The 25661-nt window shown below is 42.9% G+C and overlaps 1 protein-coding gene across 1 annotated transcript in view; it reads right to left on the reverse strand.

Moving 5' to 3' along the window:
- Positions 1 to 977: 977 nt before the first annotated feature.
- The window catches only part of DOCK5 (dedicator of cytokinesis 5), a 239175-nt gene continuing 214491 nt past the window's right edge, over positions 978 to 25661 (reverse strand). The window contains exons 43-52 of the mRNA XM_017884392.1: positions 24529 to 24613; positions 23606 to 23692; positions 20772 to 20948; positions 16452 to 16535; positions 15381 to 15518; positions 12721 to 12887; positions 8462 to 8633; positions 7675 to 7813; positions 6416 to 6519; positions 978 to 5487 (exon numbers count right to left, since the gene is read on the reverse strand). Coding sequence (XP_017739881.1) covers positions 5383 to 5487; positions 6416 to 6519; positions 7675 to 7813; positions 8462 to 8633; positions 12721 to 12887; positions 15381 to 15518; positions 16452 to 16535; positions 20772 to 20948; positions 23606 to 23692; positions 24529 to 24613 — 1258 coding nt within the window. The 3' untranslated portion in view covers positions 978 to 5382. The remainder of the gene's footprint in view (positions 5488 to 6415; positions 6520 to 7674; positions 7814 to 8461; positions 8634 to 12720; positions 12888 to 15380; positions 15519 to 16451; positions 16536 to 20771; positions 20949 to 23605; positions 23693 to 24528; positions 24614 to 25661) is intronic.

Below are 25661 nucleotides of genomic sequence, written 5' to 3' on the forward strand. Positions count from 1 at the left end.
GCTCAAGCAATCCTCCTACCTCAGCCTCCCAAGTAGCTGGGACTATAGGCACGCATCACTGTGCCTGGCTAATTTTTTAAATTTTTTTGTGGAATCAGGGTCAGGGTCTCACTCTTGTCACCCAGGCTGGAGTACAGTGGCATGATCAGGGCTTACTGTTGCCTCTACCTCCTGGGCTTAGGCAATCCTCCTGCCTTGGCCTCCAAAGTGCTGAGATTACAGGCTTGAGCCACAGCTCCTGGACAGAACAGTTTCTTGGGGGGAAAAAAATTTTAAGTTGTAAGCTCAGGACTAAACAGTGGTGCTAACTAATACAAGCGTGACTGCCCCTTTCCTCTCTCCAACTTGACCCACCACCAGCAGGGATTTTATGAAACACACCTTAAATACCAATTTCCTAAAGTCTTATTTCCTTTATGTGGTAGTTTTCCAACCTTGGTCTAGCATTGGAATAATATGGGAGGGACTTCAAAGAAATGTGGATGCCTGGGTCTTACTCCCCACCCTCAGAAATTCTGATGTAATTGGTCTGGGAGTGGCCTCTCCCCAGGTGATATAAACATTCAACCATTTTAGAACCAGTTCCTATCCTTTTCATGTAAGTTATTAGATATCCCCTTTAACCTTTTTATTTCTCTCTTTACCTGTCTAAATATCTGTGGGGAATGGGTAAAGAAACAGAATCTATGTACATTAAATGAATTGCTATCAGAAAATTGTCAGCCCAGATAGCAAAAAAGAAAAGACAGAGAGGGTGAAAAGAACCAAGTGGTTTGTAATTTTTCTTATTTCTGGGCAAAGATGACTCCAGGGCCCCACAGTGCAGGTTTAACCTAATAGGACCTGTAAGGAAACAAGCCAAAAAAATGCTAGGTGTGATGTGTCATGAAAGAGGCGTGGGTAAGGAGGAAAAACTGCAAAGTTCAGGAAGGATTTCATTAACATAAGGGCAATAACAAACTAAACACACAATAAACTTTAAAATACGTTTCCATTTTTAATTTAAAAAATAAATAACAGCAAATCTGAACAAAATTTTCCTACTTCAATGCACATCTTCCTAACTGTCCGTGTTTGAAACCCAGATAGCAACAAAATCATGGCAAAGGCATTTTGACAAAGTTTAGATGAACAACTCACAAAATACGGCTAATAGTAGATGAGTTTGGACATCTGATACTGCAGACCAGCCTTGGCTAGATCCTAGGCATCAGAGTGAAATCATGAATTTCCTTTTGTAGATTAGAATTGATAGTCCAACTCTCAACGCACCCGAACAGAAACTTACCTTTTCCAATTTAATTGTAAAAGCCAGACATATCATTGAATGAAGGTATCTAAGGAAGTGATATTTATCAACTTCCCAAATGATACAGAGAAGGAAAGCATAATTATTAAAATGAACCTAAAGTCTAGATCCAGTGGGCCAGGCTGGAGAAGCCTGAGGCTACTATGGAAATGACATTGTTTGTAACATGTTGCACAAATTACGGTAATCTGTGTCAATATTTCAATGTGTGCTGGATTATTACTGGCATATTCATAATTTTAATGTCCACAAATCTTTTTATCTTAACAGCCAGGGTATGGCAGGGTCAAAGCACCACGTGGGATGATAAATGGGACAAGTATAGTCCATGGACCTCAAAGCCTTTGTACAGAAAACTAGTTTCCTTCAAATCCTCCCCCTCTTTTTGTTTACCGAGAATAAAACCAGCTAGGGCTGAAGGAATTCTAAACTTCAGATGGCTTCAAAATTAAAAAAAAAAAAAAAAAAAAAGAGAGAGAGGCCCAGGAACTGACTACATATTGACTCTTTAAAAGGTACACAATCTTTATAGCCTTGTTTTGTGGGTGGGGTTTTTCTCCCCTTTTTATTATACCTGAGAAGTATGAGAAAGGAAGCCACAAATTTGAAGGGCCTTCTAAATACCTTTCACAAAATGGCGCCATGGGCATGTGGGAACCTTCTGTGGTGCTGAAAACAGTGTATGTCTATATCTTAGAGGCAGGGACATGGGCAGATAGCTATGTGAAAATTACCCATCTGCATGGCTAAGATTTGTGCACTTAACTGTATATGAGTTCCATCTAAATTTTAAAATAAGAAATTAGCCAGTGACCTAGGGACAACTAGAGGAGGACCCTTCCAGCTTGGAAAGAGTAAACAAAGGTAGATTGTTTTCCCAAAACCTGCTTTACATCTTGTTTTACATTATGAATTTGCAATGTGGCTGCAGTTTTTAATGGGTTTCCCTGGCAGGAGAAAATGACTGCAATTCTGGAATCAGAGGGTTAAGGTGGAGGAGGAGGAAGCAACCCATGCCCCAGCAGTCTTATATAGGGTTTCATTTTCATCTAGTACCACTCCCTTTCCAATGCTACAGCACACCACAGTGAACTGTCTTTGTATACTGGGGCTGTTTCCATTGAACACACTCAACCGCTACATCCCAAGGGACTAGTACCATGACTAGCATTCCATAAGAACTTGATATATGTTGAATAAAACAATTCTTTAAAAAAAAAATCTTAAAGCAAGTGAAGTCACTAGAACAGAGAGAGAAAGAGAGGAAATAAAGATTTAAAAACACCTCCAACCATAAAGCAGTGTTCACAAAAGTTGTGACAATTTTAGGGCTAATTTCAATGTCTTTCAATACTCCAGAGTTCTTAACAAGAAAAACAAAGACCAATTCTTTCTCTTTTTTCCTCCTTGCACCTTATCTCTTACATTTAATGTAATCATGAGGTGTTTCTTTGCAGTCATCCTCTTTGACTTCAGGACAGACATCAACATTACTTATGAATTTTGTCAAATGTGACTCTTCCTACCCAACAGCTTCCCTAAAACATGAACCTTCCATCGTCCGCTGTAATCTCTTAGCCACAATACTACCTGGAATCCCTTTTGTTCAGGCAGGAGAGAGCTCTTATTTCCATTAAGGTGGAAAGGAAATCATATGGAATATGTTCTATAAAAAAGAGAAGGTATCCAGACAGTGATGTATCCCATCTTCCTAGCCTCTGCGCAAAGACCAGGCTGTGGGACTCATTTCTACTGCTCTGGAAGGATAGCCTTGAGGTTTGGTTTTTTTGGTGATCCAGTTTATATCTTTCTATTTTAATGGCAGCCCAGAAAGTAGAGTGTGGTACACAAATCCCCTCTAGCTGGTCTGCTGGGTGACTTCTCAGAAGTCGTGCCAGGCTCTAGGTAAGCCCTACATATCTTTCTGTTGCCTCCTCCTTTCTCTACAGCTTGAGTTCTTTCCATTTAAAATCCTCTTGAGTTCTTACTAAGTTTGTCTCTAGTCATAAATAATCATGTAAAAGGCTTCAAAGGAAACCACCATTTGGAGAAGGGCTGTATGTGCAGAACTAACTTGCACTCGCATTCCAAACTATTTTGGAAGGAAAAAAAAAGTATCAGTAATGCTCTTAAGAGAGTTCCAGTTCCTTCTCAGGCCTAGCAGAGAAAAGCAAGGACCATCAGGTGAGTACCTCTTCCTTCCCATATTTCATCTCATTGAAACCTCACAACAACCCATGCAGGAGGCATCATCCCCGTTCTGGAAGGTGAGAAAATGAAAACTCAGATAATTTCAAATAATTTGTGTGAGTTTGCAAAGTTAATAGATGTCATAACTGGGATTTGAAACCAAATGGGTTTAATTCCACCAAATAGGTTTAATTCCAAAGCCCATGATTTTTCCATGCGAGCACACTGCAGGTTCTACTGGGTGAGGGTAAAGGATAACCTTTTGCACACCCCTTCTAGAATCTGCAATACGCATTTCTTAAGTAATGCCTTGGACACATCTGAGAGCTTTTTGCTTCCTTGACCCTCATGATGAACTGGTAGTTCTCCTAAAAGGGTGGCAGTGAAACAGGAAACACAGACGATAGGCGGGCAAATGCCAGCTCTGGCAGCGGAAATGGAAATCTCTTTCTCTGTTCTCTTCTCCTCCTTAGTGGAAAGGACTCTGGGCAACGTTGTGGGAGAGACTGCTAGCAAGTTTCCCCCAGTGTTGACCTTTGCATTCAGTCAAAAAGCTTGCTGCTTTGCCACAAATATCTAAGTAGCATAGAAATACCTGGGACATTTCAAATATTGTTCCAACAAGGGGTAAATATTAAAGAGTTTGTCAGAGTTGTCTTCTAGAAGTTACCTGGGTATAGACTAATTTAGCAAGCTGGGTTATTAGTAAGAATCTGTAGTACAATTTTCTGTGTATAGCCTCAATTTCCTCATTTACTAAATAAGGGGGCTGGTTGGTTGATCTTTGAGGCTTCCAGCTCCAAACGTCTAAAACTTCATGTGGCTATTTATGTATGTAATATTTGGTCACCAAAATCACTCCATTTTTTTTCTTCTGAAAGGAGTACTATTAGTACCATTAGCAAGCAATCAAATTAATTCCACAATCAAGAGGAATAAATAATCAAAGAGAAATATTGCACTGTGTTCTCCAGGGTAAAATCAAGTAGCAGATGGGGCTGCTGAGTCATCCAAATGGGTTCTGGAAAAGAAGCTGCTGAATCCAGACTGGTAAGTCCCTTGTAGCCAGTGATTTGCGCTCGGAGGAGGTAATAGGACAAAAAAAAAAAAAAAAAAAAAAAAAAAGTATGTGCAAAAGGAAGAGCTTCAAAGAAGTCCATAGGGAAGGAGTGACCGCAGTGCCATGAGGGTCATTAGTCAGGAGTGTGGTGAGACAGGGAGAGGGCAGCTTTCTTGTGCCACGAGAAGATGGGAGTTGGGTGGCCACAAGAACTCAGGGCTCACGTTTGAGTCCATGCTCTTTCAATGACAGCCACACATACCTGAAAGCAGCCAATCTCCATTAAAAATGTGTGTTCTTTTCCTCAAAGGAGACATGATAGACATCAGAAAGATACGATTATTTCAGCTACCAAAGTGTATTTGATATCCATCTCTTCCAAGATGCGATATGGGATGGGATGGGTGTGTCCACATGAGAAAAGTACCTAAGTCTCCAGCACAGCTTTTCATAAAGCAAAAAATCCTTCCAAGGAGATTCCACCATCAATGTGGAAGAACTTGTCCAGGCTTGAGCAGACCATCATGTCTCTGCGGTACAGGCTGACATTTAACAATGGTGAATGCGATCTCTTCTTTGAAAAATTCAGAGGCTGTGACTGATTCTGGAATTTCATGTGGACTGGAAGGGAGGTGGCATGGCCTCAAACTTCTATCAAAGAGAAGCTTTTGGAAGAACGTAAGCGGTTTTGAGCTGGTAAACATCATCCCAGGTCAGGAAACACAGTCAGCAGGGAGCCCCATGGAATGAGGACACCGGCTGGAGGCCAGTTCTCAGGCAGCAGCTGTCTAAGGCACTCGGTGTTGCAGAGAGGGCAAGATCCTTACTGGGATCCAGACTCGGAAGTAGGGATGCCAGACTTCCGAGCCTTTGGAGGTGGAGGGGGTGGTGCTTTGGCTTCTCTTCGTGCAGGCAGTGGGGGAGCGAGCTGCAGAAGCAGAAACACAAAATTAGAAGCAGGTCTTAACTTTCTTCCTAATTCTGCCTTCTCCGCCCATTTCTCATATTCTGTTTTAGCTTCTAAAGTGAAATGGAAAACTATACTGACTTGTCCTCCTTGTTTCCCGTGAGCTGATCAGACAGACACACACACACACACACACACACACACACACACACTCACTCTCTCTCTGTCTCTCTCTCTCGCTGCTGTACCCCCAACACTTGGGTTCCTGGCGTATAGATAGGAGGCACTTAGAAGTCATTTGCTGAATGAATGAAGGAAACCCATCTAAGGTCATTTCAGAATGACTGTCCTTTACTCAGAAGTAAACTCTTCAAAAGTGAAACAGAGGGCTGGGGGCAGGCAGTGGCTCACACCTGTAATCTCAGCACTTTGGAAGGCTGAGGTGGGGGGATCACTCGAGGCCAGGAGTTTGAGATCAGCCTGGGCAATACGGAGAGACTCCATTTCAACAAAAGATTAAAAAATTAGCTGGGCATGGTGGCACATGTCTGTACTCCCAGCTAACTGAGGGGCCAAGGTGGGAGAATCACTTGAGCCCAGGAGTTCAAGGCTGCAGTGAGCTATGATCGCACTGTTGCACTCCAGCCTGGGTGACAGAGCCAGACCCTGCCCCTGCCCCCCTAAAAAGGTGAACTAGAACTCATGGCTTATTTCACAGGTACCCAGGACAAGGTACAGAGAACACCTGCTCTACCTTCATCATCTGCTTGAATGTCTGTCCTTCCCATTGAAAACTTCTCTATCTCCTGTGGTTTCAGGAACGAGCCAAGAATCGACTGCAGTGACAGGCCTATGAGCAAACCTGCCCACTGAAGAGCCTGGAAAACCTGATGCTGCCTTCCCAGGAGTGGCGCTCCCTGGCCACAGTTGCCAGCTGTGATTTCCCTACCTCAGTGGAGTTCCTCTGGCTGCCCTCATAGGGCTTGCTTTTGGGGGGAGGTGGAGGTGGGACAGGAGTGGCCGCGATTCCATCTGTCTGCAACGATGGGGAGCCTAGAAATGACACAAAGTGCAGGCGGGCAGAGAGAGGCACTGAGCAAGAAAGCTCATGGAAATGTTGCTGGCACCATAACACCTAAGCCAACCTGGTCAACCAACTTGTGAAAGCCACATTCTGTGGTTTCCGTGGTTAGAATGAAGAAGACTTCCCACCCCACATCACACAGGCAATGCCCTCGCCAGAAGTTTCAAGAGTTCCACATGATGTTCTGAAGCAAAAACTTTATTTTTTTTAATTTTTATTTTTTTTAGACTCGCTCTGTCACCTAGGCTGGAGTGCAGTGGCGCGATCTCCCCTCACTGCAAGCTCTGCCTCCCGGGTTCACGCCATTCTCCTGCCTCAGCCTCCCCAGTAGCTGGGACTACAGGCGCCCGCCACCACGCCCGGCTAATTTTTTGTATTTTTTGTAGAGACAGGGTTTCACTGTGTTAGCCAGGATGGTCTCGATCTCCTGACCTCGTGATCCGCCCACCTCGGCCTCCCAAAGTGCTGGGATTACAGGCGTGAGCCACCGCGCCCGGCCAAAACTTTATTTTTTGTTCAGGGTTTTACTATTAAGCTGAAGATGAGAACATTTTCTGGAATGTATGGTATTATTCTGTTCTCTGATATAGCTCAAGTGCTTAGGAAAATATTCACTTCATCTCAACTGTAACTGATAATCTCTTAACTCTTGGTTGACAACAGTCTCCCATCTGGCTCTGATAGATTTATCCCTCTTCCATGCCTCTGGACTATGGGTACCCAATTCTTCTCAAGTGTTGTGCACTGCTGGTTCCCCAAGCCAGACTATAAGCAGTAGATGGAATGGGTCTATTTCTCGTCCCTGTTCAGGTCTACCTAACCGATGGTTAGCTTGTAAGTTACTTGTTGTCTGTCTAGTCCTAGTGCAGATCTGCCTCATTTATACCTTCACAATTATAAAACAGACACTAATGCCCTTTGGATCACTATCCAGAAAGGTTTAATGAGTCCTAGTGGCCTCCTTGCCAAACTCCAGTCTAACTGTATAATACATGAATGCTGAATTGAACCAGTTTTACAATGGCTTTACATACATTGTGGCTGGTTTAGTTACAAAATGCCCAGATGCATAAACATACTCCATTCCCTAGTATAAAGACTATAAGGAGTACAGGAAAACTTACTTAGGGTCCTGGTGGCTTTGGGAGTGAGTGGAGGTGGGCTCAAGGGCGTTGACTGAGGAGGTGAAGAACCGTGAAATGGTGATAGCCGATTATCCATCAACTGGAGACTCTTTGGCCTTTGTGCTTTTCTGGTTGGGCTCTAGGACCAGAGAGAAAAAGCAAAACATTTTCACGGTGAGGAAGGCTGAGCTCAACAATGCTCTCAACAGCCTTGTCTTCTGAGAAGACACTTGGAAAAGGACTTAACTAAAGGAGCGATTTTTAAGCTTACTACATTGTCATATGATGGGCACCACCAAACAGGCACTGACTAGAACCACTGAACCATAGATTATTTTCTGACTGGCCACAGACTGGATTCTGATCACAGCTGGGCTGCGTCATTTATGTCGGACATAAGCCATCCTGATTCTCAGGAAAAGGTGGTCTTGCCACATTGAACAACTTGATGTGGTTTATGGAAGGGAAAGTACCTTTTAAAAAACTTAAAGAGAAATGACAGTGTTTGGATTGACTGGGGACAGAGTGGCGAGAACCACAGCTCTAAGCATCAACCCATATGTTTACATTGTAGGTGCAAGATCTTCACCAATGTTGATCTATAGACTCGAACTTCTCGGTATGTGCTCTCCTTACCACAATCTGCCATCTGACACTAACCCAGGCTACTGAGTCCTAAGACAAGGCGCATGCCAGCTTCAATCTGGGAGGGGATGGTGATGTGCCTGGGTACAGGTGAGGTGGGGCGAGCCTCCAGAGATTTCTTTTTTTCTTTTTTGTTTTTTACCATCAAATCAGGTTCTGGTGCTTTCTCTGCAATGACCTGGGACTTGCTCAGACTCCAGTCTTTTCTCTTAAACTTGCTGATCCGGTTCTCGCTGTTCTCCTCTCTGAGGGACAGATCTTCAACTCTGGCACCTGACGAGGCCCTGCGCTCCAAAAGTGGCTCCAGGATCGAGCTATTGGCCAGGAACAAGGACAAACATCACAAATACTGATCACCTTGCAATCAAAATTCACTATGAAAGTACCAGCAGTTATGACTCTTTAGCCTACTTTTTTTTTTTCTTTTTTTTTTTTTGAGACAGGGTCTTTCTCCCATCATTCAGGCTGGAGTGCAGTGGTGCGATCACAGCTTACTATAACCTTGACTTCTGAGTAGCTGGGACTACAGGTGTGTGCCACCATGCCTGGCTAAATTTTGTGTTTTTTTAGTAGGGATGGGGTTTCACCATGTTGCCCAGGCTAATCTCAAACTCCTGGGCTCAAGTGATCCTTCTACCTCGGCCCTCCCAAAGTGCTAAGGCTAGAGGCACGAGCCACCGTGCCTGGCCTCCTCAACCTACTCTTGACCTATGACTTCACTCTCAGATTCTAAATCTAAATATTCAATTACAACTGAACAAACATCTCAAGGTGTTAATACACAGAAACAAGACCATCAGGTGACTGGACGAAAATATGAGTATGTTATCCCAGGAAGAGAAGGTATTAATTCAATGTATAGGCAAAGACAGAATGTTTAAGAGATTCAACAGGCAGTTTTATGTAGTGGGTAATAGCACAACTCTGGAGCCAGATAGCCTGTGTTCAAATCCTACCCACAAACTACATACTACTAGAATGTAGTAATCTAAATCCCAGCACTTCTAAGAATGCATGCTAATAGGAAAGCTACATATACAAATATGTTTGCTACAGTTTTTAATGAAAATATATTTCATACTGATACAAGTTACATATTTTTGTATTAAAATATATAATGAAGTTTTATGGTTAATTGTTTAGAAAGAAGGATGCAGCTTAAATATTCTATAGTAGGAGAAGAATTAATCATGGCACATTTGTATGATGCAATGTCTATTGCCATAAAAAATGATGGTAAAAGCTGACAATAAAGATGACACGGCCGGGCATGGTGGCTCACGCCTGTAATACTACCACTTTGAGAGGCCGAGGTGGGCAGATCATGAGGTCAGGAGTTCGAGACCAGTCTGGCCAGTATGGTAAAACTCCTTCCCTACCAAAAATACAAAAATTCACCAGGCGTGGTGGTGGGTGCCTATAGTCCCAGCTACTCGGGAGGCTGAGGCAGGAGAATGGCGTGAACCCAGGAGGCAGAGGTTGCAGTGAGCCAAGATTGCACCACTGCACTCCAGCCTGGGCAACAGAGGGAGACTCCATCTCAAAAAAAACACATACATAAATAAAGATTACATAGCAACATGAAAAGTGCTTATAATAATAAGATGAGAAGGAACAGCAAAGTACCAAACTATATCTATAGGATGTATAATTTAAGAAATACTACATATTTGATTTCCAGGTAGGGTGGCATTAAGGAAGGTTATTTTTATGATGTAATTATTGTATTATGGAATTAAACATTTGTGAAAAGGTGAGTCAACTGATAACTTACAGTCAACACTATTTTAAATACTTAATGATGTATAAATATTCATCACCTATATTAAATGAAGCAGTAGGCCACAAAATGACAGACGCAATGCTTTTCCACTTGTACAAAACATAAACATACTCTTTTGGTATTATATAACTGAACTTTAACAGTGGTTATCTTTGAGTGATAAAGTAATAAAGCATTGTTTTCTTTTAAAAGTTTCCAGTACTTGGCCAGGTGCTGTGGCTCACGCCTGTAATCTCAGCACTTTGGGAGGCTGAGGTGGGTGGATCACAAGGTCAGGAGATCGAGACCATCCTGGCTAACAGGGTGAAACCCTGTCTCTACTAAAAATACAAAAAATTAGCCAGGCGTGGTGGCGGGCGCTTGTAGTCCCAGCTACTCGGGAGGCTGAGACAGGAGAATGGCGTAAATAAACCTGGAAGGCGGAGCTTGCAGTGAGGGGAGATCGCGCCACTGCACTCCAGCCTGGGCGACAGAGCGAGACTCCGTCTCAAATACATAAATAAATAAAAACAAAGAAAAGTTTCCAGTACTTTAGCAATATATTATTTAAAAATAGTAATCTTAGCAGAAAGAACATGACTATAAATTAACTCCTTTCAAATATTTTAAATTTGAACATACGGAAAGGCATTTTATGTTTTTGGCAAGGAACCCTCAGCATCAAAAAGCCATCAGTCTTCCTCAAGTTAGTCCATACATGTAACATGATCCAACAAAAACAGCAACAGGATTCTAGACAAGTCAATCCAACAGTGAGCAATGAGCAACACTAGCCAGATTAAATTCTGAAAAGGAGTATTAGGAAATAAAAAATGTTTTATATCTACAAGAACTAAGATTGCATAGTACTGATGCATGAGTAGACAGGTAAATCCAAGAAATAGAAAAAAGGAAAGTCCACAGACTGAAGAGTATGTGGAAATTTGATTTTTTATAAGATTGATATTTCAAAAAAAATGACGTGTTCACTAAATGTTATAAGAAGAATTGAGTAGCCATTCGGAAATAAAAACGTTGGCTCCATACCTAACATCTTATATTAGAATAAATTCTAAAGGATTACAGACAAAATGGTGAATAATGAAACCCTAAAAGTCAATGAAAAAAACAGTACCTTTTTTTGTTATCTTACAGTGGGAAAGGCCTTTAACTGTGAAATAAAATCCAGAAGCCATAAAATAAAAGATTGATTATATGACTACATAAAAAAATCAGTGCAACTCAATAAAAAATTAGAAGCAACAAATTAGAAGTCAAAAGATAAAGGAGAAATTAGGAGAAAACATTTCAACTCATTTCACAGACAAAGGGCCAACAATTCAACAGAAAAAAGTATTTGACCACAGGTCACAGAAAATAAAACATAAACAAATGAAAAGATGTTCAACTTCAGGCAAAACGAGAAATAAACAAAAACCAACAAACAAACAAACAAACAAAACACTATACAAGAAAATATTTTCCACCTATCAGATTGGTAAAATTTAAAAAGACTAAGAGTACAGTTTGGTAGTTAGGGTATAAGTAACTAGGCATTCCTGTGTGTTGCTGGTGGGAGTGTAAACTGCTATAATCTTTATGGAAGTCAGTTTAGGAATAATTTTCAAAATTGCAAATATACATCTTTGACAGAGCAATTTCATATACGAGATTTTTCCCATATTGATATAGTTGTATATGTACAAAATAACTTGTGTTTAAGATTATTCATTGTCACACTGAAGGAACAGTAATAAGACTGAAAGCAACTGAATTTCTACCAGTAAGCACTGGTAGAAATATACAGGTTGAATATCCCTAATCCCAAAATCCAAAATCCAAAATGCTCCAAAATGTGATACATTTGAATGCTGACATGACGCTCAAAGGAGATGCTTCCTGGAACTTTTCAGATTTGGGGTTTTTGGATTAGGGATGCTGAACTGGTATAACGCAAACATCCAAAAATACTAAAACATTCCGAAATTCAAAACACTTCTGGCCCCAAGCATTCTGGATGAGGAATACTCAATCTGTACCATGCCACATACATACAATGATATATCTATAGCTACAGAAAGCATAAAGAGGGGACTTTTTATGTTCTAAAATGGAATGAGTTTCAAGATATAATAGTAAATGAAAAAAGCAAAGTAAATTCTACCATTCATATAAAAAAAGTGTAGGGAAGAAGATATAATTAGGCAATGTTTGTGAACCTATAAAGAGCGGCCATGGGGGTACCAAGAACCTGAATGTTAGTATCATTTGGCTCTGGGGGTGGGGCTACTGCAGGGATTCTACTGTAGTGGGAAGTCTGGGAATAAAGGGAGATTTTTTGTGATATATCATTTGGTACTTTTGGAATTTCATGTCAGGTGATTATAAAACCTATTCATAATATAAAAATTTAGTTTTTAAAATGGAAATGATGAAAAAATAGGTAATGACTATAGGTATGTAATAGCGTGGTATTGTGGGTGATTTTTTTTTGTCATTTTCATTTTAGTAACTGTTGGTATTATTTTGCTAATCATGACATTCCTCATGAGGAAGACAATGAGAATGACCCAAAGGCTATTGTTCTCAAAGAAGTGATGCGTGGCTTCTTTCCTGCAGATGAAGGATCAAACCCTTACCCATCAGATCCCGGTCTGGAAGGAGCATTGTCAGATGAGTTTGAAGAGGTGGAAACCACAGAGGACGTGACTGAGGTGATGGACAGCCTCCGCAGAGTGGAAGACATGATGTAGGGCAGCACAACAGACCCCGTGCGGCTTTGCTTCCTCTCCCTCAAGTTGGGTGGCTGAAAACATATGACTCCACATGGTTAGCGGGCCTGGAATCCAGCCCCTATGAACTTGCCCAGCTGCCCTGTTTGCTTGTGGCTAACCAGTACCCATCTGTATTGGCTGGCACCCCATTCTGATTGGTTGGTGCATGTGCTGCCTCTATTGTTAAATATTGCACATACTGATATTGTTAGCTATAGGTACAACTTAGATTAAACCTCCCTGATTCTAAGACTAGAGACAAAGTTGTCATAATTTTCTGCTACCTACATGAGAAAGGAAAAAATTAAGATGTGCCTCACACTCTTCAATAAATAGCAAAACCTTCCGTCTGCTTCCCCAGCTTAGCTTCTTTCAGTCTTTTAAAACATGGAATATTGGGGTAAGAGAAAATTTTTAGATTGACACTGTAGATGTGCAGCTCAACCTGGTGAATCCTACATTCTCTAGAAATGTCACCAGTAGGATTACCCCTAGATGCCACCATATGAAACTGACTCACTAATATTGGCCTAATTGTAACAATGACTAAGCTCATTAAATCCAAGACATAGTCTTTGCCGTCTAGGAATGTGTGTGCAAAAGACAAATGCTCCTAGAAAAACTCTTAAGTAGCAGCAGGTTAGGAGGCACAATCTTAGGAAGATGGCAGGACTGAACACTTAATGGCTGAAAGACACGGTCAAAAAGATACCCTGGAGGAAACTGTACTGAAGGTGGGCAGACAGGAATGGGGGAGAAAAGAACATGAGAAGAAACTCAGAGCTTTGGTTTGAGGAAATAATGTGAAAATAAGGGGTTTAAGAATAAGACCATTAAAGGGCTGGGCATACTGGCTCACACCTGTAATCCTGGCATTTTGGGAGGCTGAGGCAGGAGGATCGCTTGAGTCCAGGAGTTGGATGCCAGCCTGGGCAACATAGCGAGACCTTATCTCTACAAAAAAGTTTCAAAAATTAGCTGGGTGTGGGCCGCGCACAGTGGCTCACACCTGTAATCCCAGCACTTTGGGAGGCCGAGGCACGCAGATCACGAGGTCAGGAGATCGAGACCATCCTGGCTAACACGGTGAAACCCCATCTCTACTAAAAATACAAAAAATTAGCCAGGCATGGTGATGGACACCTGTAGTCTCAGCTACTCGGAAGGCTGAGGCAGGAGAATGGCGTGAACCTGGGAGGCGGAGCTTGCAGTGAGCTGAGATCGTGCCACTGCACTCCAGCCTGGGTGACAGAGCAAGACTCCGTCTCAAAAAAATAAAAAAATAAATAAAAAATAAAAATTAGCTGGCTGTGGTGGAGCACACCTGTAGTTCCAGCTACTCAGGAGGCTGAGGTGGGAGGATGGCTTGAGCCTGGGAAGTGAAGCCTGCAGTGAGCTGTGATCACGCACTGCATTTCAGCCTGGGTGACAAAGAGAGATCCTGTCTCAAAAAGAAAAACAAAACAAAAAGAATAAGACCATTAAAGAGAACAGGATGAATTTAAAGAAAAAAATGCAGGTAAGTAAAGCTAGAATGTATCACACCATTACCCGCTGGAGAGAAAAGGTTAGTACGTGCACTATCCACTGAACTGCTCAGGAGGAGAAAAGAAAATTGCAGCTGTGAGGAACTCGTCAAAAACAATTATGAAAGCAGCTACATACATATGAAATGTAATTCACAATTCCTTCTTCCCTTCAAAGGCGGGAAAACCGTACACTTTTCATCAAAATAGATACTATTTCTAAGATTAGGAAAAAATATAAGAATTTGGCCAGACAGGACAAAACTAACCAGTGTCTAGGATTCAGAAAACTTTGGGTTATTTTGGTTTTTTTGTTTGTTTGTTTGTTTTGAGATAGAGTCTCGCTCTTTCACCCAGGCTGGAGTGTACTGCTGTGATCTCGGCTCACTGAAATCTCCCCCTCCTGGGTACAAGCAATTATCTTGCATCAACCTCCTGAGTAGCCGGGACTACAGGTGCCCGCCATTACGCCCAGCTAATTTTTTTTGTATTTTTAGTCGAGATGGGGTTCCACCATGTTGGCCAGGCTGGTCTCGAACTCCCGACCGCAAGTGATCAGCCCTCCTTGGCCTCCCAAAGTGCTGGGATTACAGCCGTGAGCCACTGCACCTGGCCTGATTTCTAGTACAGTGGTTCTCAAAGTGTTGTCCCCAGACCAGCGGCATCAATATCACCTGGGAACTTCTCAGAATTACAAATACTTGGGCCCCACCCCCAGATCTATGGAATCAAAAACTCCGGGGTTATGATGGTTCAGCCATCTGTATTTTCACAATCCCTCTGGGTGGTTCTGATGGTTGTTCAAGTTGGAGAACCTCTGTTCAGCACAAGGACTGTTCAAGGTCACCAAGAGGGGAACACGCTCTCTCCCACCAGCCCCACTATTTCCATGTCATAGCTGAGATATTACAACTCATTTGGCATCTGAAAAACGAATCAGTGTCATAAAAGGTCACGGAGCCTAGAAAAAGGTGTGAAGGCCACTTAGATCATGCTTACCAGTGTTATAACCCCATAGTGCTTTTCTACTTTCTCCTTGAGTTCCCGGAAGCAAGAAGACAACCGGTCATGCAGCGGCTTCAGCTGCTCTGTCAGTTTCTCCCCATGGATGCGGATCCCTTCCGTTAGCAGAGGCATCTGGAAACAAGGGCAAAAAAGGAGTGAAATGTGCCTCAGGAAGAGGGATTGTTTTGATTTAGTTGGGGAAGGGAAGGATGGGGTGGAAAGGTAAACTGGTAGACATAGTATTGGACAAGAGGAAGGCCACTTCTCAGTGTAGGGCTTCTGGACTGGATGGACTTTGGTCAATGATGTGAGAAAATGTGCACACCAAGAATACAGGTTAGCCCTAAACTGGGGAAGGGCTGTGGGATGAGGCAAATCTAACAGAGCCCTGGGGCACTTCCGTGGATGAGCAACTGATAGGTTTAAGTCTCAGACCAAATTTTGTAGTGATGCTTTCTACCACTGCCCACTGAAGTCTTGAGAAAAAAAATGAGGCAATGAGGCCCACATCTCTTAACTGGAAATGCTTGCCAGGAAACCAATGGATTTTTTTTTTTTTTTGAGATGGAGTCTCGCTCTGTTGCCCATGCTGGAGTGCTGTGGCATGATCTCGGCTCACTGCAACCTCTGCCTCCTGGGTTCAAATGATTCTCCTGCCTCAGCCTCCCGAGTAGCTGGGATTACAGGCATATACCACCGTGCCTGGCTAATTCTGTATTTTTAGTAAAGATGTGGTTTCATCATGTTGGCCAGGTTGGTCTGAAATTCCTGACCTCAGGTGATCCACCCACTTCGGCCTCCCAAAGTGCTGGGATTACAGGCATGAGCCACTGTGCCCGGGGCCCCAACTGATGAACTTTGATCTCAGCTTTAAGAGGGCTCCGTCAACCCTGGGCAGTTTAACTGCTGGCCAAGGAAACAAATACATAGATAGGTGGTGGTTCCACAATGGTTAAAAAAGAAAGAAAAGTAACGCTGAGTGGGCTTGTAGACGTAAGCTCTGGAGAATAAAGGGTGTCCTACACTGTGCCCTCCCCAGGAGTGTAGAGGAAACATGTCCTATACCTGTAATGCTATTAGTCGCTTTAGCAGCTCAACCTTCTCCTGGTCTTCAGGATGCTCCTGCAAGTACTTTTCTGTAAAGAAAGCCTAAAAGCAGAACATATGCAAGTATTAATTAGAACACATTCCTATCTGTGCAGGAAAGCCTGGAAGGGTGAAGCATGTGTCCTGTGCTGAAGAACCAGGTGTATCTAACTAAAAACGCATCCCTTTCCTGGGATAGCTCTTATACTACGTTGGGCAATGCAAAAAAGTATGTGCTATTGTGTGGTCTTTCCTTTATTAGCAAATTCTTAGCAAGACTACATTCTTGACAGTCACCAGCCCACCACACACACACACACACACACACACACACACACACACACACAAACACATATCAAATAATCATCATCAACAAAGCAAAATGTCATTCATTAAAATAACTTTCCCAAAGAACAAAGCAAAGGCGAAATGGCAATATCTCAAGGCTAACCATTAAATTAAGTGCACAGATAGTATAAGGGAAAGAGTAAAAAGTTTAAAAACACGAGATGGAGGTGATAGGTTTTCTGCTCTTCCCGTGATATTGGCTGTCTCACGCTTTTTTCCTATATTAAGTGAAAGTTAATACCTGCACTTTCTTACTAATCCCCTATCCCAAACGCTATTTTAAAAAGAAAGTGAGATATAGATGTGAAGACATTTCAAAAATATTAAATTCTGGTTGCCCTTATTAGTACATATCAGCACCATTCTCATCAGTAAACACTCAAGACCCCCCAGCTAAGTCCCTATAACAGGTAAATAAGACCCCAACTTAAATTCCAAACACAGGCCTTATATAGGGTACTGTTTGAAAGATAGAATTCATCAGGAAAGAGAAACAGAAGTTCGCAGCAAACGTTTCCAACAGGGTCGAAAATAGGAGTGACATCTTTTCTTCCCAGACTTTAACATTCATTTCTAAAAGTGCTTTCAAAGACCAGCCTTCAGACTCCCCTCCAGTCTTCTGCTTTAATGCCATGAAAGCCAAACCTTCCATTATATAAAACCAAGAGCTCCTGGAACTACACGACAGACTTACAGAAGTGAATGGCCCATTTTGGGTGGCAAACAAAGTATGTGCAAAGCCTACCTTGCGAGCAGACATCAAGGGTTGACTTATGTCCCCCCAAACTTCCTATGTTGAAGTCCTAATGCCTGGTACCTCAGAATGTGACCCTATTTGGAAGCAGGGCTGTTGCAGATTTCATGAGTTAAGAGGAGGTCATACATACTGGAGTAGGATGGGCCCTTAAGCTCATATGACTGATGTCCTTATAAAAAGGGGAAATTTGGAGACAGAAGTGCAAACACTGGGAGAACACTATGTGAAGAGATGCAAGAAGATGGCCATCGACAAGCCACGCAGGAGCAGCCTCAAGTCATGGAGCACCAAGAAGACACCAGAAGCCAGGAAGAGAGACATGGAACGTTCTTTCACACATCCTTGGAAGGAACCAACACTGTGACATCTTGATTTCAGACTTCTTGCTCATAGAACAGTGAAACAAGAAGTTTTTGTTGTTTTAAGCCACCCAGTTTGGAGAACTTTGTTACAGCAGCCCTAGCAAACTAATACAACAGTGAATATGAATATATATGGAACAATTATCACAAAAAGAAGCATGACAATATAATACATTAGCAAAACAGCTCGTTCTAGCCAGGATCGTATTCAGAGGGACTGTCAGCATAAATGAAAAAGGAGTATTTACTTAAGTTTTCACTGACTTTTACCTTTCAAATACAAGTACTTGAAATGTTTGAAAGTTGTAACATTTTTTTTTTTTTTTTTTTTTGGCTAAATGGTAGAACACACGGAAGTTCCCAAAGTATTGGTTAGATCAGGGAACACTGGAGCAGAGTGCCCTGAAATTCATTTTTCTAGCAGAGTTCTGCCTCAGAACAGAAAGAGGAGATAAATTACAGCACACAGCTCCTGTGCTCTTATCACTTTGGTGATGAATAAAGAGCTGGATTAGAATAGTTCACCTACATCAAATATGTAATGATGGGCTTCCCAACTGATTGCAATACATCATGGTGATTAACGAGTTTACCTTTTTCTTACGTTTAGCAATGTGCAGTCATACATATTAACTAAATGAATACATTAGTATTTTAAGCCAAAGGTCCTGAAATGTATGTACATATGTATGTATTTATCCTTGCTTTTTGTTCATTTTAATTAGAATGCTGTTACACTGGAAAAACTTCATATGACATTACGTATCATTCACAGATACTGGCGTATATAAATCTGTGATTGGGGTATTCTGTAAAATTAATACTTGGAAAAAATATACGAAGATTAGTATCAAAGAGCACATATGAAAAGTACACACTGAAAGCATCACAGTAATTAAAAAGTATTGTATATTAGATCCTATTTTTATATGGACTGCCATTGTAACACTGGATATTATTACGGCTCCTAACATGGACAAACTAGAATTTGTCTCTGCTGTTGAGTCTTTCCCAGCTGCTGAATATAATAAGGCTAGAGAAGGCTGAGAGGCTGAGAAAACGGACAAGAAAGAAGATGATTATAGTGGCAGCCACAGAGCATAGACGTCACCATCCATGAAGAACATTCCAATTACACTGTCTGCTTCAAGTAGGCAGGAGGAGGCAGGAAGAAAATCAACACTGGTGAAGCCTCAACTCTATGCCAAGCACTGTCTGATGTTTCTTCTATACAGGAGGTCTCCCTTAATCTTCCCATCCATCCTGTGATCTATCTTGTAAGTCAGGCATTTTCCTTTTCTTTTCTATTCTTTTTTTTTTTTTTTTTTTAAGATGGAGTGTTGTTCTGTCGCCCAGGCTTGGAGTTCAGTGGTGCAATCTTGGTTCACTGCAGCCTCCGCCTCCCGGGTTCAAGCAATTCTCGTGCCTCAGCCTCTCCAGTACCTGAGATTACAGGCGCCCGCCATCATGCCCAGCTAATTTTTAAAAATATTTTTATTAGAGACAGGGTTTCGCCAAGTTTGCCAGGCTGGTCCTGATCTCCTGGCCTCAGGTGATTCTCCTGCCTCGGCTTCCCAAAGTGCTGGGATTACAGGCATGAGCCAATGTGCCTGGCCAAGTTAGGCATTCTTCTCACTTTGCAGACATACGGAGCTTAGAGAGGTGAAGCATGTTGCCAGGAGCACACAGTGGCCAATGGGAAGCCAGAATTGAGTCCTGGGAGCAACTAAGTGCAAAGTTCCTGCTCTTCCCAGGACACACACACACACACACACACACACACACACACACGGACACAAGAGTGCCACACAGTTAATGTCGCTCACCCTTCCCCTCTGGCTCCTTTAATTTCTACCCAGTCTCCAGGCGGCTCCACAGGGGTGTCCTTGCCAAATGGTGATTTAGATCCAAATAGTTTATATTCAAAAAATATTTAGCCACTGAAAACATAACACAGCAATGAAAAATTCTGCCACCATTATGCTTAACATACACTGAATCCATGATGTGTATTTTAAATGCTGTTATATCCTAAACCTATGCCATGGATTAAATTGTGCTGAGTACTGCTTTCATGTCTCAACTAAGAACACTTAGTTGAACTAATTTAATTGTAGAGTCAGGGCCATCAGTTGTCCACACAACCTCTGGCACGCCAAGTCAGGCGGGGCTCCTAGAAGCTAACTCTGCCGCCCAGGCTGGAGTGCAGTGGCCCAATCTCGGCTTACTGCAACCTTTGCCTCCAGGGTTAAAAGTGATTCTCGTGCCTCAGCCTCCTGAGTAGCTCGGACTACAGGTGCGCACCACCATGCCTGGCTAATTTTTGTATTTTTGGTAGAGACGGGGTATCACCATGTTGGCCAAGATGGTCTTGAGCTCCTGACCTCAAGTGATCCACTCACCTCGGCCTCCCTAAGTCCTGGGATTACAGGTGTGAAGCACTGGGTCCGGCCCCTAGAAGCTAACTCTAAAGAGAGTGTGGCTCTGCCATCCCCAGAGATGCTGCTCCATTTCCAGTGCATCCTGGGTTCCAGGGTCTACCCATTAGCATGTATAACCCTCAGGGGAAACAGAATAACAGGTGCTTTGACCAGAGGCATGTTGGGTTTTTTTCTGTGACACTTTACTAGGCAATGTACTATACCAGCTAGGTTGCAGATAGTCTCTAAGAAGTCAGGGACAATTGTTTCATTCACTTTACTTGCCAGAAGGGAAAGTGAACATTTCTTAGAGCAGCTGTAGGAAATGAATTTGTTGGTGGCAGATGGCACAGAGGAAGGCACACAGACACCCAGGTCTGTGAATCCCTAGGGGTTCTGGGACCAAGCGAACCTTTTCATAGTTGGAGAAGCCCCCCATGACAGCCGGGTCCACGATGCCACTGAGCAGCATGGAGAGGGGGTGCACAGAGAGGGACCGGTCCCAGGCGTGCTGCTGAACACAATTGCTGATCCTTTCATTGGTCAGCTCCATGGTTTCGATGGCATTCTCCAGAGGACTGATCTCCTCCTGAGTGACAGAGCACATGGGAGAAAAAGGACACTTGTCAGCTCCAAGTAAAGAGTGAAAAAAGTTTAACTCTTCCCTTGAAGAGGTATAAAATATCCACAAGCTACAGAAAAGGGAAGATTTGCTTGTCAAGGTTAGTCTTATAGCAGGGGTCCCAAAACCCCAGGCCAGTATGCGTCCGTGGCCTATTAGGAAACAGGCCACACAACCAGACGTGAGCGGCAGGTAAGTAAGGGAAGCCTCATCTGTATTTACAGCCATTCCCCATCACTCGCATTACAACCTGAGCTCCGCCTGCTGTCAGATCAGTGGTGGTATTAGATTTTCATAGCAGTGCAAACTCTATCACGAACTGCACATGCGAGGGGTCTAACTAGGTTGCACCCATCTTATGAGAATCTAATGCCTGAGGATCTGTCACTGTCTCCCATCACCTCTAGAAGGGACTCTCTAGTTGCGGGAAAACAAGTTCAGAGCTCCCACTGATTCCACGTGATAATTATTTCATTATGTATTACAATATACTAATAATACAAATACAGTGCACAATAAATGTAATGTGCTTGAATCATCCCCAAACCATCCCCTATCCCCAATACCCCGACCTTCCCACCCCAGGTCCACAGAAAAATTGTCTTCCAGGAAAGCAGTCCCTGTGTCAAAAATATTGGGGACTGCTAGCTTATAAGGACACCACCATTTTTTGGAATAGTGGTAAGATACAAAATAAGTTATTTAAAATCTCCTTACAAAGTACAATGATGACTTAAACATGGAAGCTATGGTAATGATTATTCCATGGATGAAATGTCTACAGAATATTTGAGAAGAAAAGAACTGGACCTGTAGTAAGAATCATTTCCTAGGCAACACTTCCTTGGAGACTTTCGAGAAGATCCACAACAAGAGAATAGCAGGATATCAGATCTGAGTCACTTCTGCACCACCAAGAATGTCCACTGGCAAAATGTTGGATGCTTCCTCCATGAAAGGAGGTAAGTGATCTTGAAGGCCATGCATTCAGACCATACATAATCTTAGTATGAATTCTATGGTTATCAGAAGTCAGAAATAATCGGATGTATTAGAATATACAGGCTGAATTTTGAATGAAAAGAAAATGAGACACAATACAGATTCAGAGAGTTCTTCCTATGGAAATGTCTACAAAATCAGGTTTCAAAAAAAAAAAAAATCTCCTCTTCATTCTACCTATTATCAGTCAACATGACCTCCTATTCCAGACTTGATTCCAAAAGTCTCCATCCAGAAATCATATCCATAACTGAGGAATAATGTCTAAATTTTTTTTCTTTCAGAGACAGGGTGTCACTCAGTTGACCAGACTGGAGTGCAGCAGTGCAATTATTCATAGCTCACTGCAACCTCCAACTCCTGGGCTCAAGCCATCTTCTTGCCTCAGCCTCCCAAGTAGCTAGGATGACAGGCACATGCCACCACACACAGCTACTCTTTTTGTAGAGGTGGGGGTCTTGCTATATTGGCCAGGGTGGTCTTGAACTCCTGAGCTCAAGTGATCCTCCCACCTTGGCCTCCCAAAGTTCAGGGATTACAGGCATGAGCCACTATACCTGGCCATGACTTACAACACATTGAACTTCAGTTCAGATTTGTTCAAGAAACATTTCTTGAACACCTACTTTAGGCTAAGTGTCATGCTATGCACTACAGATACAAAAGTGATTAAGATGTATGTACTTCATGGCTTGGAGGAGCTGATGGTGTTAGTGGGGGTCTCAGGACATGTAAACATGGTAGGTTAGAAGCACGCCCAGGGTGCCACAGGGGACAGACAACAGGTAGGTCACCCAATTTGGTTGTTCCAGAGATGGATTCATTGAGAAGCTGGTGCCTAAACCGAACCTTGATGGGAGTTATTTAGGTGCAGAAATTGCAAGAGTGTGTTTCAGGCAGAGAAAACGATCCAATGTCATGGAGGACTGAAATTCGCATGGGATGAGCAGTACGGTTCCAATAGATTGCCTAGGAGATGGGGCAGAAGAGTTAGGCCGTGTGTGTGTGCTAAGGAGGGCAGGCTTTATATTCCAGGTACTTGGGGCCATGGAAGGGCTTCAAGCATGAGAATGGATGAAATGGTGAGATTTCCTTAATGGAATTCCCACTGAGGCAGTGAGGTAACTGGATCTGAGAAGGCCATGCATGGCAGGCAGGCCAATGAGGAGGTAGGAAATAAAACAGATTTAATCAATACTAAACAGGTAAAATAGCAGCTTTTGGGAGAGATGAAGAGGGAGGAGTCTAGGGTGATTGGGGATGTGATTAGCGGAGAATAAAAGAAGAGAACAGGCTTTGGGAGGGAAGATGTAATTGACAGGAAACTCCAAGCGGCATTCCAAAAGTGTTTCTGGGTGCTGGCAGGATCGCTGAGCAGACACCACTCCTCTGGACATAAAAGAGTCATTCACTGTGAGTGACCTTTAGGGCTGGTGTTGTCACATCAGTTTTACAAAGGAGCTCTATTATAGAAGCATGCCTTTTATTTCTCTTTTGAAAAACAAAGTTGGCCAGAGGAGGTTGGCCAAGCTGGTGTGAACTGCAGAGAGAATTCAACAAAGACTGTTATTATATTTGGAGACAGAAAGTTTTTTTCCAAGTGCCAATTTCAAATGACTCACTGTTGAAATCTGTTTGACTTCAAACCACTTGAGAATCCCAGGAAAGGTATATGCAGTCGTATATGTGGTCCGTTCAATCCACATCGTCTGGTGGCAAGAAGGAAAACATGAAATGTTGGTCAATTCCCAGGAGGAAAACATGAAATGTTGATCAATTCCCAGGAGGAAAACATGAAATATTCGTCAATTCCCAGGGAAAACAGCAAAACTCCCTGGTTCAGTTAAGTGAGATTCTATTCTCAAATGCCTTGCAGGGAATGAGCCAAATTTTCTCATAAAATTCAAGGATTCTGGATGTTTAAAGCTGAAAGGGATAATCTACTTGGGATTTCTCATCCTACAGAGGGAAATGTGAGGTCTAGAGAGGTACGACTAGCCCAAGGTCATTATAAGCAGCAGGCCCAGGAAGAGTCCAGATTCTGGACTCCTAGTCAAGCATTTTCCATGGAGATGACAGCTGGCTGTCTAGGTAATTAGCACTTGCTCTCTAGGTAATTAGCAGGTGAAGCCTCTACTCCCAGGGGTGCCATCGTTTCTCCTGTGGAAGCTGGTTAGGTAGGTGGAAGACCTCCACCTGGGATGCCAATTTTACCTTTTTTTTTTGAGACAGAGTTTCGCTGTCACCCATGCTGGAGTGCAGTGGCGCGATCTCAGCTCACTGCAACCTCCGCCTCCCGGGTTCAAGCAATTCTCCTGCCTCAGCCTCCCGAGTAGCTGGGACTACAGGTGCGTGCCACCATGCCTGGCTAATTTTTTGTATTTTTAGTAGAGATGAGGTTTCACTGTGTTAGCCAGGATAGTCTCGATCTCCTGACTTCGTGATCCGCTGGCCTCGGCCTCTCAAAATGCTGGGATTACAGGTGTGAGCCACTGTGCTCAGCCCATCAATTTTACCTCTTAAAGGACAAAAGGGGTGAACTCACAGCAAATTCATTGTCTGGATCCTTTTCTCCTTTCCGGAACGGCCGGGAGTATCTGAACTGCTGCACTTCATTGGCTCTGTAGTAGCTGGAGAAGGACAAAGCAATGCTGTATTTTCTCTCCTAGAACAACCGCTCCTCGACTTGATTTCAACAAAATCTGTAACACATCTGCCTGGTCTGAGTTTTACCCACTAAGCTATCTCATAATCAATAATGCCTCCACATGAAGGCCTGAGAAAGTGCACAATTTGATTTTATTTCACACCTTACTTTTATATTACTTAGGAATTTATTTCACAGCACACAATTTTATTTATTTATTTTATTTATATTTATTTATTTATTTATTCATTCATTTTGAGTCAGAGTCTCACTGCAGCCTGCACTTTCCAGGTTCAAGTGATTCTCCTACCTCAGCCTCCTGAGTAGCTGAGATTACAGGCACGCACCACCACGCCTGGCTAATTTTTTTATATTTTTAGTACAGATGGGGTTTCACCATGTTGGCCAGGCTGGTCTTGAACTCCTGCCCTCAAGAGATCCACCCGCCTCAGCCTCCCAAAGTCACAGCACACAATTTTAAAAGGTATATGTGGCCAGGTGGGGTGGCTCACACTGTAATCCCACCACTTCGGGAGGCAGAGGTGGGAGGATCACTTGAACTCAAGACCAGCCAACCTGGGCAGCACAGCAAGATCCCATCTAAACACACACACACACACACACACAGCCAGGTGTGGTGGTGTATGTCCCAGCTACTTAGGAGGCTGAGGTGGGAGGGAGGGTCTCTTGAGCCCAGGAGTTTGAAGTTGCAGTGAGCTATGATCGTGCCACTGCATGCCAGCCTAGTTGACAGCAAGACCCTGTCTCTTAGTGGGCGGACTGCCTGAGCTCAGGAGTTTGAGACCAGCCTGGGCAACACAGTGAAACCCCATCTCTACTAAAATACAAAAAATTAGCCAGGTGTGGCGGCATGCGCCTGTAATCCCAGCTACTCATGAGGCTGCGGCAGGAGAATTGCTTGAACAATCATGCATGCCACTGTACTCCAGCCTGGGTGACAGAGCAAGACTCCGTCTCAAAAAAAAAAGGCAAATGCACTCACATATGTTTGTGATCTCATTAGTCTAGTT

The sequence above is a fragment of the Rhinopithecus bieti genome, unplaced genomic scaffold (genome assembly GCF_001698545.2).
Source record: "Rhinopithecus bieti isolate Rb0 unplaced genomic scaffold, ASM169854v2 scaffold_315, whole genome shotgun sequence".
NCBI lineage: Eukaryota > Metazoa > Chordata > Mammalia > Primates > Cercopithecidae > Rhinopithecus > Rhinopithecus bieti.